This window comes from Macrotis lagotis, chromosome 3, assembly GCF_037893015.1.
Source record: "Macrotis lagotis isolate mMagLag1 chromosome 3, bilby.v1.9.chrom.fasta, whole genome shotgun sequence".
Taxonomy (NCBI): domain Eukaryota; kingdom Metazoa; phylum Chordata; class Mammalia; order Peramelemorphia; family Peramelidae; genus Macrotis; species Macrotis lagotis.
In genome coordinates this window covers 295,623,680-295,640,477 of record NC_133660.1, presented here as the reverse complement: position 1 = coordinate 295,640,477, position 16,798 = coordinate 295,623,680, and the positions used below count along the sequence as shown (strand labels likewise).

At 37.8% G+C, this 16,798-nt stretch overlaps 2 protein-coding genes across 6 annotated transcripts in view; both read right to left on the bottom strand.

The window, feature by feature from the left end:
• Nucleotides 1-16,789, bottom strand: part of LOC141516795 (olfactory receptor 9G19-like) — a 42,546-nt gene extending 25,757 nt beyond the window's left edge. For 3 of the 5 annotated variants that reach the window (XM_074227766.1, XM_074227768.1, XM_074227769.1), the window contains exon 1: nt 16,542-16,789. The gene's annotated coding sequence lies outside the window, so the exon portion shown is untranslated. Of the gene's footprint in view, nt 1-8,888; nt 8,952-16,494 lie in introns of those variants that run through there. The other 2 variants (XM_074227765.1, XM_074227767.1) reach the window with 2 other exon arrangements.
• Nucleotides 7,620-8,549, bottom strand: LOC141516786 (olfactory receptor 9G19-like). Its single transcript, XM_074227759.1, has one exon. The coding sequence runs from the start codon at nt 8,547-8,549 to the stop codon at nt 7,620-7,622; it is 930 nt and encodes a 309-aa protein (XP_074083860.1).
• Nucleotides 16,790-16,798: the final 9 nt, after the last annotated feature.

Below are 16,798 nucleotides of genomic sequence, written 5' to 3'. Positions count from 1 at the left end.
TCCCCTCACAACCACTTGAGCATTGATCATCTTCCCTTTTTCTCATCTGAGCTAATCTAACAGGTATGAGATGGTACCTCATTGTTGTTTCAGTTTGCATTTCTCTAATCAATAGGGATTTGGAGCATATTTTCATTTGTGTAAATATATATATATATATATATACACACATAACTTTAATTTCTTCATTTGAAATCTGTTCATATCCTTTCACAATTTATCATTTGTGGAATGAGCATTTTTATCACTATGAGTATTTATACCCTTGTTACTTGACTTCAGGTTTCTTAAGTATAGATTATTTCCTCATTGTCTAGTCCAGTGCATTTCATCTACTGAAATATCTGGTCTATTATATTTGTGGATGTTTAAATAAAATTGGTCTACTGGGGCCTGAAGAACTAATATTACTTGATAGATGGCTGACCTTTCACTTTGAAGACTTGAATGCATGAGCTTCATCTGTTATTACAAGCTATATGAGTAAAGGTAAGCTACTTGAATAATCTATGACCCATAACTGTTTGAAATTATAAATTAGAGAAGAGCTGTCATTCTGCATCTGAGGAAGAAATTTGTATACTATTCAATGAAGTCATCAAGATCCTTAGCTATTCTAAATTCGAAACAAACTTAAGATCATGAATGAATATTGTACAATTCCTTGATGTTTTAGAAAGACAAATTTTGGTTATCATCTCTTTCCTTCTGTGTCTATACATTGTTCTAAATTTAAAAAGTAGGCATCATTCACAAGACTAGAAAGAAAATCTAACTCTCCCCTGCATGTTGCACCCCTGGAAACCACCTTCAGTTTCAGCAAAGTCAGAAGGAAAGAGAAAGATGGGAATAATAAAGACATCTTCAACTGTGACTAGAGAAAGTAAGTAATTTGATGAAAACAATTCTGATTTTTGGATACTTTTACTATTAAAATTATAGCATCTTTTTTCTCTCTTCTGTCTAAAGTGTTTCCTGAATTCATTTGATGTAAAGGGTTGTATACAATGGGGTAGATTATTCAAAGGAGGAATAGAGCTCATGTCATCCTTTTGTGGACTTCAGAATTTTGCCGTCAGATGAGAAGATCAAGATTTTGTTAATTAAAAACTCATTAGTTTCACCTGCTACAATCCTCTGCTTCTCATCTTCCCTAAATCTGGAATTTCCTCTTCTCTTCTGTCCTTTTGAATCCCTATCTCTTTCAGTATCTGATTAAATATCATCTCTGATACTCCTATTTGGGAAAGGGAGTTCCAGTCCTTGGAACTAGCAACTTACCTTGATCTTGAGTAAAAAACAAACAAAAAGAAAACAGCTTGATCTGAAGGAAAGAGTAAGAGAGTGGGAAACTGGTCAACTAAGTTATAATCCTGGCTCTGCCGCTAAATTGCCATATGACCTTGGAAGAGTCTTTTCACCTCCATGGATTTTAATTTTCTAAATAAGTTTAGAGTTCACAATCAAGTAGATGCCTTTTCACTCAGGGATCCTTTGTCTTTTGTTCTAAGTTCCAGCATAATACCAACATTCTCTATTTTTAAAAATATTTACATCTAGATTTTATATCACAAGGACTCATTTCCTCAAATATTTTGTGTGCTAAGTTTTCTAAGTTAAGCTTTTTAAGTTCTAGGTGCTAAAATCCCTTCTAGTACTAATACTCTATGGCCTAAAATTCATTACATTTAAAGCATTCTTTAAGAGAGATTCTTGACCATGTTTCTGTGTATGCTTTGGGGGTAATGTTTCATATTTACATTGCAATATAATTCATTTTCTTTATTTTGTGAATTTGAAAACATCATTTTGAGGGAAAGTCCACTGAGTCAGGAGTTTTCCAAAAGGGACCATGGCATAACAAAATTTAAGAACCCATGATCTAGAGGCATTTTCTTTTTTTCTTTTATATCCCTAGTAGGTTATGTGTCTAAAACTTGGTAAGTATCTATTTCATGAAATTTCTTTCAACTTTAACAATTCTAATTCATTAGAAATACTAAGATACAATTCGAATTTCAGGGTCCAAGAAGATGTGCCTAGATGACTGACTTTATCATAACTGTCAATAGATAGCAAAATTTTCTTCTTTTCTATATTTTCTTTCTCTTCCAGTTCGTTTGTCATTTTTTAGCACTATTAGTACAAAGTAACAGTTATCAATTATAGACATCTTCTAATTTTCTGTTAGGTCTATGTATTTGAATGTATTCAAATATATTAACAAGACTAAGCTAGGGATTTAGCATAGGTTTTAAGAGAGATCATATTTCAGAAGAATGCTGTATGTCCTTTTGGTTCCATGACCAGATTTGAGAGCTATGGGATCAAAATCTCTGATACTTTGGAAAGTAGCTAGCAACATCAGTATACATGTTTCATTAAAAATCTTTTTGATTCTCTGGAAAGCATCTTAGATTTATAGTTAGAGAATCCAGATTTGAATTCCTTTTCTGCAACTTGCTATCTAGGAGAGCTTGGAAAAATACCTATTGTTCTTGGACCTCAGAATCCCTTTCTGTAAAATGATGGTAATTGAGATGATTCTAAATCCCATCTACCCTAAATCTAGGTTACTACTGGGTGTATGCCTTCATTTCAAACCAATTATTCTAATGGTGAAAAATCATTACTCACAGCACCCTCTATATAGTACTATTTCACCTAATGAGGGATTTGAAAATGAAACTTTTATTGTTCCAGGAACCTGAGACATAAAATTTACCAACAACCACAGCAACACTGTTATCACAATTCAGCACAAGTTTCCAAAATTGAATCGTTTTTTATTGGCTCTGGGCTCCTCAGGGAATCAGCCCCAATTCGAGTTTTCTCGCCCAGAGGTATGCCTCATTGTATTTAATTACAGAGGGAAAAAATGGACCTCACCAGGGAGTCATGGTCTCCAAAGTTGATCTCTCTCTTTGACTTTCCTCGTCTTATTGAAATCTGGAGAATTCAGAATAAAATCACACAACCCATTTTGTTCTGCAACCTAATAGATTTGGTGATTCTGGGGTAAGAGGATGGGCTCTATGCTCAACTAGAGATGCTTCATCACAATTGAGATTCATTGGACCTATCTCAAATGCCTTAGCTGTCAACAGATGTATAAATCAAGACTCACTCTACCAATAATCTCCATTTCTATAGTGCTGGGAAGTAGTGGTTATTCCCTTGGAGTACTATTGGCAAAGAACCTGGTTTAAATCATGTGTTACTTATATGATTACTGTTACAGTGCATCAAGCTCTCAGTATCCGTTTCTGCAGTAAAAAAAGTGAGGAGTTAAGTCGAGGTGAACCATAACGTACCTTCCAACATTACATCTACTTTGCTAGAATCTTTTAGTTTACAAAATACTTCCAATTCAATCGAAAGTACTTATTATATTAAAAACACAGGGCTAGGAATAGGATTACAATGTCAAAAACACATTAAACATGATCCTTAAAACCATATTATAAGGGAAAGTTGCAATAAGTGAACGGATAAGCAAATTCAATGTAGGTAGAAATTAATGAGAAAAAATGAAATACTTCCAAGAGGAAAAGAACACAAACCTGCAGGAGTGGGGAGGGAATGGTTAAAAAAGCTCTCATGGAGGAGGTACCAACTAAGTTTTGGAATCTATGGGTTCTGTGACCACTTCCAATTCAGGGTCTGTATGTGCACAACTACATTGAAAGAGATAAAAAATGAGAACAGGCAAGAGATGTGAAATGTCCAGTATATGTGTGGGCAATACTTTCTCACATCCATCCTCCAAGGAATGTATGGCACATATGACCATCCGTATTTACAGAAAGTAAAACGTAAGGACTGAATGATGAAGAGAATTCCTGGTACTAAATGTCACCATTATTTGTACTCCAACCTGAAAACCTTGAAATCGGGATTTTTTTTAATCTTCCAAGAATAAACCTTTTGATGGAAATGTTTATGGTCTGATCACATATAGGTAAAATTATCTGATAGAATAAAGAAAAACAAGTGGCAGCTACGTGGCACAGTTAATAGAGTATTGCTTTTGAAATTTGGAGTTTTAAATAATTATTAAAGTAAAAATTGAAAAAATATTGAAAAATTTGGAGAAAACAACATTAAGATGAATTTATTCATAAAGATACAGACATGAAATTTTTAAGCATTTTGAGTTTTGCTTTCTTTATTATTATATAATATTTCATTTTTTACTTTTCAGGTTATATTTCAATTCATTATGTAAAAGTAAGTGCTTTCCAACTCACATCATAGAAAGTTAGATGATAATGGAATCAATGCTAATGTAGAAAAGCAACCTCAGTTCTTGGTTTTTTTTTTTTTATATTTACTTTGATAATTATTAAACCATTAACCAGAGGGGGAACTAGGTGGCAAAGTGCATAGAGCACAAGCCCTGGAGTCCAGAGGAATTGAATTCAAATCCAACTTCAGACAATTAATAATTTCCTAACTGTGACCTTGGGCAAGTCATTTAACCTCATTGCCTTGCAACGAACAAAAATAGATAAATAAATAAAATCATTAACCAGAAGGACTCATTAACAGGTTAAATTCTCATGAAATTGTTTTGTTTGTTATTTATTTTTACAAGGCAGTGGGGTTAAGTAATTTGCCTAAGATCACACAACAAGGCAATAATTAAGTGGCTGAGGACATATTTGAACTCAGGTCCTCCTGATATCTGGGCCAGTGCTCTATCCTCTGCACCACCTAGCTGCTCCCTTGTGATTTTTTTAATAAAATTCTTCCTTTAGGTTGTTGTTAGCGGTGCTTCTGTCGAGGACAATGGTTTAGATAATAACACTGGATATATAAAGCCCCAATTCTCTTAGGTTTCACGTAAACCCTGAGTTGGTGTTAGGGGCCCATCTAAACCTCTGTTATTGACAAGATCAATACTTCAGTATTTCAGTATTTCCTCATGTTGATTAGTTCTTGGAGAAGTAAATTTTAGATCATATTACAATCTTGTGTAGAGATCTATAAAAGATTTTAGCAGAAATATCTTGGAATCAGAAAGAAATCCACTGAAATGGCCCTCCTGTGGCTAAGATATTTTCAAAACTGTCTCAAGAAAAGATGTGCCAACAACCAGAAGACCATATGGGACAATTATTATCCAAGATGAAATGTGTTGCTTTAATAGATTAAATTGCAAGGAGACATCACATTTGTTAATGCGGATGTTTATTATTGTATTGCTTTGAGTTTTTGTTCCTCTATATCTGCATGCCATCTTCTCTCTCTTATCTTTGTGTCATATGAATTTCCTCTCTGAATTAGCCCCTCAGTTTTCCAGAGGACAGAAAACTTAGCAAGCTGAGTGGTTTAGGAACAAATGGGACCACAATGATGATCCAGAACATCCCCTAACTGAATATTCCCAAGAAGAGTCACTGAACCAAGTATGAAGGAGTTCATAACCCAGGGAAAAGCTTGAATATTTGAGTTACAAAAGTGGGACAGTTTCTTCCAAAATGGGAATAATAAAGGAGGAGAAAAAGAGTCATTGGGATAAAAGAGTTCATGAATATTGGATCATGGACAGAGAATTTTTGGTTTACCTAGAAGGATTCAGCTGCACAAATGATTTATCAGTCTAGTTCAGACTGACTGGTACCTGTCTTGGATCTGGTTTAAATCCCAAAGACCCAATGAGTGTCCAAATCTGGAAAATATGGCAACTCAAGAAGACAAATTAAGTTGGCTTTAGGATAACATTCCCCCTTGTGGTCAAGGCAACCTCTGGACATGTCAGTGACCACACCTAGTAAAAGATAGATGCTGCCTGAGTGGATCATCTGGAGGCAAGGTTAAAGAGACATTTAAGAAAGAAAAAAAAGACAGAAATAGACAGAAAGCTTCCAAGAGACCTTAATCTCCACTCTACCAAGGATGACCAGGGCCAATGTCCTTAAACCTCAAGAGACAAGATTTTCTGAAATAAGATAAAAAAAAGGAAATGGGGTTTGATCAATTTACAACATATTGTGGGTGAGGCAAAATAGTTCCAACCTCAAGGTAGAACTGGAACCATAAGCAAATCACAATACAAACTGTAGCAAGAATGTAAGAATGTCCTGCATTAAGGACTAATTCAGAGAGAAAATTCAAAAAACAACAGATTAAGCAAGAGAACTTACTATTCAGATAACAGAGAAACAAAAAAACTTAAGCAGCACAAAATAAACATCCATTTTAACAGACAATAAGTCACCTACTAATTTATATTGCTATAGATCTACATGCACATTAATTTCTCTTGTACTGAATCTAGTATCAACACATGTCTCAAGGACTTGTGATTTTTTTGGTTAATAGAGTCTAAATCCCCCTCAGACATTGATTAGCTTTCTGACCCTAGGAAAAATGTTAACCTCTTTTCAGTCTCTGCTTTCTTATCCATAAAATGCAAAGAATAAAAATTAGCATTTCTCTCACAAAGTTGTGAGAATCAAAATAATAATGGATGAAATAAATGTACAATGGATAAGAGGGAGGAAAAGCTATTATTTATTAAGTACTTATCATGTGCCGGGTACATGAGGATGGGGCAGCTAAGTAGGGAAATGCATGGAGTATTGAGTCAAAAACATATGACTTTGAATTCAGTTTTAGACACAGCAGCTGTGTGACTCTGGGAAAGCCCTTTGAACCCTATTTGCCTCAGTCCATCCTCTATAAAATAGGTACATCCTGGTGAAAGAAATGACAAATCAGTCTATTATTTTACTAAGAGGAAAAAAATGGGAGAAGCTCATGGGGTCATGTAGAGTCAGACATGTCTGAATAATATTACAAAAAGTATACTGGGGGTGGCTAGGTGGAGCAGTGAATAGAGCACTAGCCCTGGAGTCTGGAGTACCTGAGTTCAAATATAGCCTCAGACACTTAATAATTACCTATCTATGTGGCCTTGGGCAAGCCACTTAACCCCATTTGCTTTGCAAAAACCTAAAAAAAAGTATACTAGGCCCAGTTGGTAATATAAATACAAGAAAGCTAATCAGTCTCTATCTTTAAAGATGTCATATTCTAATCATGAACACAATACTAAAGGTATATAAGAGAAAGAAAAGGGAAAATCCTCTAAAAGGTCATGGTGGAGTACACTAAAGGTAGTTGTATGGAGGTTGAGACTCTGGTAAAATTGGAGGAAATGATTGTATGTCCTAGCCAGGGATCCAGAAATAGAATGCAATTTTCTACAGAGAAGGAGATAATCAGAGGGTTGAGTCATGGAGAGATTTTTGGTAAATGGCATGGGAACCTTGTCCCCATTTTAGATATGATAAAAGCAAAAAGCTTATTTCTAAGAGTTAAAGTCAAAAGAGTCACCTATGCCATTTCTATTAACAGAGATCTTTTTCAAAGAGATAATAAGCAACTTGTGAGTATACCAACTAAGTACAATGTTTTTTTCCAAAGAAAATGTGTTCTTCTACTGTTTGCTTTAATGTAAATACCAAAGCAAAATATGGCAGATGATTAACATTCTCCAGAACAATCATAATTCCACATTAATTTCACAAACACACACACACACACACCAAATATTTACAAGGTTAAAATAGAAGAGCAAAAAATACAGTTTTGTCATTTGTTTATCCAATTCAAGAAGCAGCCATCTTTAAGAGTTTCCTCACAGTTTCTTTCACATCTTTGTTCCTCAGACTATAGATCATGGGGTTCAACATGGGGAAGATCACAGTATAAAATAAGGAGACAAATTTATCCCTCTGCAGAGAATAACTCGATTTGGGACGATAATAAATGTAAAGAATAGAACCAAAGTACAAAGTGACCGAAATCAAGTGAGAAGAGCAAGTAGAGAAGGCTTTGAGCCGACCCTGGGTGGAGCGAATCTTCAAAATGGCAACAATGATGAAAAGGTAAGAGGCCAAGATCAGCACAATAGGTGTGAGTACATTGGAAGCTAATACAAAGTAAAGAAAAATCTGGTAACTGGCCTTCACTTCACATGCCAACTTCAACAGGGGTGGTAGGTCACAGAAGAAGTCATCAATGACACCATCTCCACAAAAACTCATGGTGAATGTTTCATGTGTAACGATGCCACTGATACCAAAGGCTCCAAGATATGAAGCTGCTACGAGACCCACACAGACCCTTGGAGTCATGACTTGCGCATAGAGTAGTGGTTTGGAGATGGCCATGTAGCGGTCATACGCCATGGCAACCAACAGATAGCATTCAGTGTATGCCAACCCACCTGAGAAGAAGAACTGAGTCACACATCCAGCAAAGGAGATACTTTTGTCCTCGGAAATACAGGTCACCATGATTTTGGGGGTATACACAGTGGAATACCAGAGATCCAGAAAAGACAAGTTTCCAATGAAGAAATACATGGCAGTGTGCAGCCTAGAGCCAGTACAAATTATGACTATCAGAGTGATGTTTCCCACCACTGTCACAGAGTACACCATGAGGAAAAGGGCAAAGAGCACCAACTGCATTCCAGGATCCCGGGTGAAACCCACCAGGATGAACTTGGTAACAGTGTGATTAAACTTTTCCATGTTTTCAGCATTTATCATCTATGTATGATGAGAGAAGTAAACAATTCAAAAGTACAATGACATATTCCTTGGAAAAAATGGAAGGAGAAATTAAAATCACCTAAGTGAATAATTAAAAAAATCAATAGAAAAATAAACAAATGGAAATTCTATTCCTTAATTGCAATAATTTTTCATTCAACATGTAATCATTTATTTCTTCACTTAATATTCATGCACTCCCTTATTCAGGCTTTCATTAAATTCCCACCATAGGTAAAAAATAAATCTGTCCTAAGTACTGTGGATGCAGAGACCAAAAAAAAAAAATGAGAGAGTCTACAAGCTCAAAGAACTTACCTTTTAGTGTCTGCCTTTCCATTTGGCAGATATGGAGCATCTGATAAAACCTCAACACCTACAAAAATTCAGAATCTCTAATCATTTAATAAATCAATGAACAGGAACCAATAACTATTCACTTTGTGTCAAACAATTGGGTTACAAAAAATACCAATGGAGTCAAATGATCCCCAGTATGAAGGAACTTAAATTCTATCAGAAGATATGGGAGAGCAACTAAACATTTAAGAATTTATTAATGTGAGTGTATTCTGGGGCAGAGGGTAGCAAGAGTAGGGGAAGTTTATATTAAGGTGGGCCTGAAATCAGAAAGAATCCTCTCCCTGAATACAAGGCTAGTTTCAGATACTTGCCATCTCTGTGACCGTGGACACTTCATTACCTCAGTTTTGTCATCTATAAAATACATTGAAGAAGGAAATTGCAATACCCTGCAGTATCTTTTCCAAGAAAATTCTCAAATGGGGTCATAAAGTCTGAAAAAATCTAAATGATTAGAGAACAACAAATATATTCACATGTGTTTATGCATCATATATGTATATGCCTATCTTCCCACAGATATTTTATTCAATTAAGTTTTCAACCTTAAATATTCTTTCCTTTCTCCTCCCCCTCTTTCATATAGAACACAAGAAAAACAAAACTCATTAAAAGTTTTATATTCATTCAAAACACAATTTCTTACATGTTAATTGGGAATGGCAGGAGAAGACTAACAGTAGCTTGGGAATCAGGAAAAGCCTCAGGTTGGACATGGTCAGTAAGCTACTCTTTGAAGGAAACCAAGGATTCATAATAATCAGAGGTGAAAATGAGGCTTTATTCAATACAGTGAAAATTAAAAATAGGAGATGAAGTATCATATAAGAAAGAATAATTGGGTCAGTATTGGATAGGGGAACATATAGGGTTGTGAAGAAGGAAAATGTACAATCAGTCAGGGTTTAGAGGTTGGCACTAGATTGACCAGAGTATTTAAAAGTATTCTGGTTTGTAATAGGAATTTACTGTAGTTTAAAGAGCAAGGAATCAGACCTGTGCAATAAGAAAATTATGTTGACAGTTATTTAGAGGATGAATTGCAGAAGAGAGATCTGTGAGGTGAGGCATAACAAATTGTCAAAGTCGAGTTTAATTTCCATATGAGTGAACAGTTGGGGACAGATATAAGAGATGTTTCATATGGAATCCTTTAGTCTTGGCAAATGATGACATATGTGGAATAAGGGAGGGATCAGAGAAGAGATTGACTTTGACATTGTAAACTTGAATGCATCAAGAATGATGATAGTGGGATTATAGTGAAATTTTCTTGCCAACACAATTTCTACTTAACATTAATAATAAAAAAATAACAAAGTGCTGCAAGATTTAATCAAGTTGTTCAAAATTTCCTTCAGAAGAATAGGTCTCAGTCTTCTCTGTGTGTGTGTGTGTGTGTATGTATGTGTGTGTCTATCTCTCCCTCTCTCCCTTCCCTCTGTCCTTCTCTCTCTCTCTCTCTCTCTCTCTCTCTCTCTCTCTCTCTCTCTCTCTCTCTCTCTCTCTCTCTCTCTCTCTCTCCCTCCCTCCCTCCCTCCATCTGTCTGTCTCTCTCTCCATATATATATATATATATATATATATATATATATATATATATATCAAGTTTTTAGTGCAAACATGCTACAATAACCTTTACCCTATATGGAAGAGGCAGCCAGGTCTGGCGAAAACAATTATAGAGACTAGGAGGCAGAACATCTGTGTTATATTCAAAAAAGCATAGATTTAGAACTACATGGGGACTTCCCATCAATTCCTTCATTTACATATGTAGAAACTGAGGCACAAAATAGTCAAATTCCTTGTCCAGAATTGCACAACTAGTAAGACTCTGAAACCAGATTTGAAATCAGGAAAATCAGGAAAATGAATCTTCCTATTACAAGTCCAGCACTCTTTGTGTGCCACCTTTCTATTTTATAGTCATTATGAATATTACATGACAGGAATTGATGTTTCTTAATTCATAAAGGAACATAGGACTGTTGGATCTTAAGACAAATGAGCCCAATAGCAGATATCTGCATCTTTCCTTCTATTTTACTCTTTTTTTTTTACTCTTTACTGCCTGGTATTTCTCAGGATTGTAAGTGTAAACTAATGACCAACACTTTCTATTGCCAATTACTGTTACTTTCTAATTTTCCCCTTCACACTCCTAAGTGTTGAGGATCGAGAACACCAATGTTGTTAGAGTTGCTGGTAAACCTTTTATAGTATCCTATACCCTTCCCCATTCTGGTTTCATAAAAATGGAACAAAGTTCCTATATCAGGAAATGGAGGATGTAATGGTACCATTTATATTCAAAGGAAGACTTCCTGCTTTCCTTTGTTAGCCCTGAGACATTGTGTCATGTATTTAATTCATTATGTCTAAATTCCAAAGCTATGTAACCAGAGGAATGTTTTCTAAGGTCCCTTCAACATTTAAATCTAAGATCGGTGTGAGTTTAATGTCTCAACATAAAAAGAATTAACGCTTAATGGTGAAACTTCAGTTTTATAGAAGACTGGTGTATGGGACACTAAGGCTCAGAACCATCTTTTTAGACCATCATACCCCACCTTGCAGGCAGCTACTTGCTTCATTGGATCACACCACTAACTCCTCTGTGAGAAAGACACGAATAAGGCAACTTACCAGTCCCTCTAGAAGCAGTCTACCTAATGAAGTCCAAGAATGCTAATCGTGGAACCTTTTCTATTTTTTTTTTTTACTTCCTCTGGGTATAGTGCTCATGACTTAAGAGATTTCTCTCCTAGCAATTAATTGCACAAGAGGTCATGAATCACATGGGGAATCAGTCTCTAAAATTAGTCTCTCCAAGTCTTTCCTTTTCTTATTGAAGTTTGGAGAATTTAGAATGAAAGGAATTAATGACTTGTTTTAAGGCCCAATAGAGCTTCTAATTCTAGGGTGGGAGGACTTTCTTTGTCCTAAAGCTTCAGGAGCCTACAGAGCTCTACTACATCCCTACCAATAACCATGGAAAAACAATTTTGAAAAGAACTATTTGCAGAGGCTAGATGGTGCAGTGGATAGAGCACCAGCCCTGGAGTCAGGAGTACCTGAGTTCAAATCCGGCCTCAGACACTTAATAATTACCTAGCTGTGTGGCCTTGGGTAAGCCACTACACCCCATTGCCCCACAAACCCTTACATTGCCTTAACTAAAAGAAAAAAAAGAACTATTTGATAATGTAGAATATTTCAACTAATTTGTGATTCTTTTGGCCTACCATGAATGCAAAAACATGTCCAAATATAAATCATGAACACCTCTAACAATAGTTTCATTTCTTTCCTGAGAAACAGTTGCCTTGGAAAGAAGAATGCATTCAAGATTTTAAAGGACCTGACTTTGAACCCTAAGTCTTCATTTTATGACTTGTATGACTTCTGGTTAGTCATTTAATTTTTCTTATTCTGTTCTTTCAACTATAATGTGAGGGGCTTGGCCTAGGTAGACTATAATATCTTTTTAAGACAGAGCATCTATAATATTATTCTTCACTTTCAGCTCAATAAGAAGCACCTATTAAACCCCTATTTTGGATGAGGCACAGTGCCAAGTGCTGAAGATATAAAGACAAAAACAAAGTATTGGGGCAGCTAGGTGGCAAAGTGGATAGAGCACTGACCCTGGAGTCAGGAGTACCTAGTTCAAATCTGACCTCAGACACTTATTACCTCCCCGTGTAACCTTAGGCAGTTTACCCCATTGCCTTGCAAAAACTAAAAAAAAAATATTCAGTGACTTTAAATATCTTACATTCTAATGTCAAGTTATAAATACAAATCAATAAATTAACACTATGTACATAGAAGGGATTACAAAATAAATAAGTAATTTCAACAGAAAAAAGAATACAGATTCCTTTGGGGCAAAGGAGGTTTAAGTCACTTGATGAAACAGCCAAAGGGCAAAACTTCCACTGAAGTCCAAAAGTAACATTATATACTTTCTATGAGGTCAAAGATTTGGGACTCCAAACCCACTGAAAATCTCTGATGTAGAAGGTAGTATCTGAATATTGCTTTGCAGTTAGCTGTGAGTTGTTATGAAGTAGAAATAAAGAGGAAATCCGGGGCCGTACAGCTGCCCATCATCTGCACACCCACCCCAGGAGAGCACCAGCTCTCATGGTACCAGAGCCGTGCAGCTGCCCACCATCTGACATTGACAGCTATCACCACTTGGGGAAAGTGAGAAGTCAATGTTACCAGGAGTGGTTGTTGAATTGAAGTTTATTTTTCAAATTACATACTATAGAGGTTTTTCAACATTCAGCCACGATAAGGAAGAAAGGAAAATGGCAGAATTGAATAGAGATAGATGCAGAGAGAAACCGATCGATTGAGTCCTTTTTGGTCATTATCTGTGTGTTTGTGATTATGTGCGTGTGTGTCTGTGCATTTAGTTTGTGTGTGTGTCTGTAAGGAGTACAAGAGATTCCTGGAGGTATTCTGGGCAAGTCACGGGGGAGTCCAAGTTGCTGTCATCCTCAGGAGACAAACATGTCTTCTTGGAAATGGTTTCAGCTAGCATGGAACCATCAGATTCTAAGTTGATGAAAGGGGTGCCTATTTTGACTTGAAAATATTCCAATTTGGGGGTCCGGATAGAAGACATTCCATAGCATTCCCTTCTGCCATCCCATGGAGGAAACTGGGCCCTTCCCAGTGTGAGCCCTCAGCATCTTGTCTGACATCACAAGGCATGGCTGCTGGAGAAGTGGAGGGAAGGAAGGCTGGGTAGTTTGAGCTCAGGTCCAAATGGGTGCTGCTGGTGCTGGAGCTGCTGCCCTGAATAGAGTCCAAAGTTGCCAGCAGAGGTGACTCTGGATCCCAGATTTCCTACTAGGGAATGGAGAGCTCATTTCTCTAGTCTTGGGACAGAGGCTGTCTTGGCCACAGTCAGTGACTCAGGATTACAGAAGCTCCCTCAGGGTAATGTTGGTTCTGAATCCTTGGAGTGTGGGAGACCAGGCCTGTTGCTCCCTAATCTCCCTCAAAAAAGTCCCTGGCTCGGGGTGGCTAGGTGGGGCAGTGGAGAAAGCACCGGCCCTGGAGTCAGGAGTACCTGGGTTCAAATCCGGTCTCAGACACTTAATAATTACCTAGCTACGTGGCCTTGAGCAAGCCACTTAACCCCATTTGCCTTGTAAAATTCTAAAAAGAAAAAAGTCCCTTCAGGGAGACAACCGTCTCTTCTTGATTGACACACTATTGAATAAGCCCAATGTGACTTGGTCAGATAGGTCGAGTTTTCCTTGAGTAGCCATTGCTCATCTTGGGCTTCCGGGTGGTCTTCCTTAGGCTTTAGGTGCCCAGATCTGAGCCAGTCTATATTGCTTGTCTTGGAGGTGTCAGAGAAGGCCATGGGGGCCACTCCTAGTGAGACTAAAAAGTCATGGTAGGTGGAGAAGCAGAATGTAGGGCGCCTGGGGTCATGGCATCATGGCCTGAGGGCACAATGCTCCTACTGCTCCAGCCAGGAATGGAGGTGCAGTTCTGCTCTGAGGGGGTCCGTGGGATGGGGCTCAGATGGGAAGGACTAGGGAAAACCCTGTCCTTGTCTAGGGCAGCATCCTCCTTGCCTCTGAGGGCATGGCCACTGATCAGAGCAGCAGCTTCTGGAGAGGTATTGGCACTAGCTTCTCCAAGGGGGGATTGTTGTTAAAGATCCCTTCACCCAAGGGCCTTTTCCAAAGGCCATAGCAAAAGGATTGTTGCTGATTTTGAGGCAAATGATCTCCATATTGTTATACTTTGGAAGTGGAGGGATGGGGGAAAGACAATGAGTTGAATTTTGGACTTGTTTGAGATTTATAGGTAACATCCAACTCGAGATGTTTTAATAGGAGGCTGGAAATGTGGAACTGAGGTCAGAAGAAAGGTGCAGGACTGAAGCAGGAGATCTGAAAATCATCAGCATCGAAAGGGTCATTGAATCCATGGAGGCTGATGAGCTCACCAGGTGAAATGAAGAAGAAAAGGTCTAGGACAGACTCCCACCACTGCTGAGCGCCACCTGAAGGAAGATCCAAGAAAGGAGTCTAAGGATGAGCCAGGAGAGGTGAAGGCTACAGGGAGCTCCCCAAGGATGAATACCAAGGTCACGGGAAACCAGATCTTAAAAAGCCAAGTCCAGCTGTTCCCTCTTTTCAGAAGAGGACAAAACCTCTACCTCGTTGGTTGGATAGAATGAAAACCAACTCCTTGCTATGTCTTTTTTATCTTGAATTATTTAGGGCATCTGATTAATCTTCTCGGACTCCCTTTCAGTTTTTACAGAACCCAATTCACTTTTTACCTCCTATTTCTTTTCCTTTAAAGCAGAGAACAGTAAGGCCTGTTTGTTTCTATGCTACCACCAAGCTAAGAATGGCTTTACATTTTAAAATAAGTTTAATTTATACACATGTATACATATATGCCTATATATCTATATATATATATATATATATATATATATATATATATATATATATATATATATATATATATATATAGTTTAAAAATGTAAAAACCATTCATAGCTGGAAGTACATAATAAACACAAAACAACAATCTAAATGCCACATATCCCTGCTTTGAGTATTTCAGAGGAAAGATTCAAACAAAAGAAGGAAAAAATTAGTAGCAGCAAATTTGTAACTTTCTGGAGGTCAGGAATTGTATTTTGCTTTTTTCTAGCTCTAGAGCTTAGCACAGGGGCCAGTAAACAGTGGATGTTTATAAATATTGATTAATTGGTGATATCACAAACCATAGAACTAAGTCCTACCTAAGACACTGATTATGTAACTAAACAAGTTACTTATCCTCTCACATCCTCAGTTTTATCATCTAAAATTGTGATATAAGTATTTATTTTAACAGGGTTCTTACAAGGATCAAACGAGACAATATCTATCTAACCATCTATCTCTACTCTTTCCATTTATCTAATCAATCTAGTCTTCTGCCTATCCATCTATTTACCCATTCATCCATCCATCCACCTCTATAAATCCTCATTCATCTATCATTTATCTATCCATCTATCTACCTACCTAGCTATCTACCCATCTGCCTATTCATCTATCTACTCATCAGCCTATCTACCATTTACTTATTTATCATCTCTCGTCCATCATGTATCTACCTATCATCTATCATCCATCATTCATCCATCATCCATCATCCATCTATCCATCTATCTATCATCTATCTGCCTATCCATCTGTCCACTCATCTGCCTGTCTACCATTTACTTATCAATCTTCCTATCATCTACATATCATCTATCATTTATCCATCTATCATCCACCATCTATCTGTCTGTCTGTCTGTCTATCATCTGTCACCTATCTGCCTCTTCATCCAACCATCTACCTACTCATCTTCCTCTGCACCTGCCTAGGCAGCCCTCCGCCTCTCCACCTGCCCATCCGTCTCTTTATCTCTTCATCTAAGCAGCTGTTTCCAAATACGCTTCTCCCTCCCTCCGTCCGTCCGTCCGTCCGTCCGTCCGTCCGTCCGTCCGTCCACCTTCAGCCCCTCACACCTTAAAGTTCTTTGGAGGCACGAGCTGGTGCCCTTGGCGTTATTCACCTGCATCACTGGGGTCTTCTCGGGCACTTAATTAAATCCACTCGAGGCCAGAGAATGGGAGGACTTGTCCGGGGTCCAAAGGCGGGTGGGGCCGCGGAGGCCCCGCCCCTGGGCCCAGAGAGGATTCTGGGAACCCGGGGTTGCTAGGAGACCGGGCTCACACACAGATGGAGGCAAGGCCCAGGGTCAAACCAGGCAGCGGGGTGACTTCCGCTTCCGGCTCCAGAGGTCATTTCCGCCCCTCCGCCTCCAGCCTC

Excerpts from the sequence above, each read along its gene's own strand:
- LOC141516786 (XM_074227759.1), bottom strand. The coding sequence starts at position 8,549 with ATGGAAAAGTTTAATCACACTGTTACCAAGTTCATCCTGGTGGGTTTC.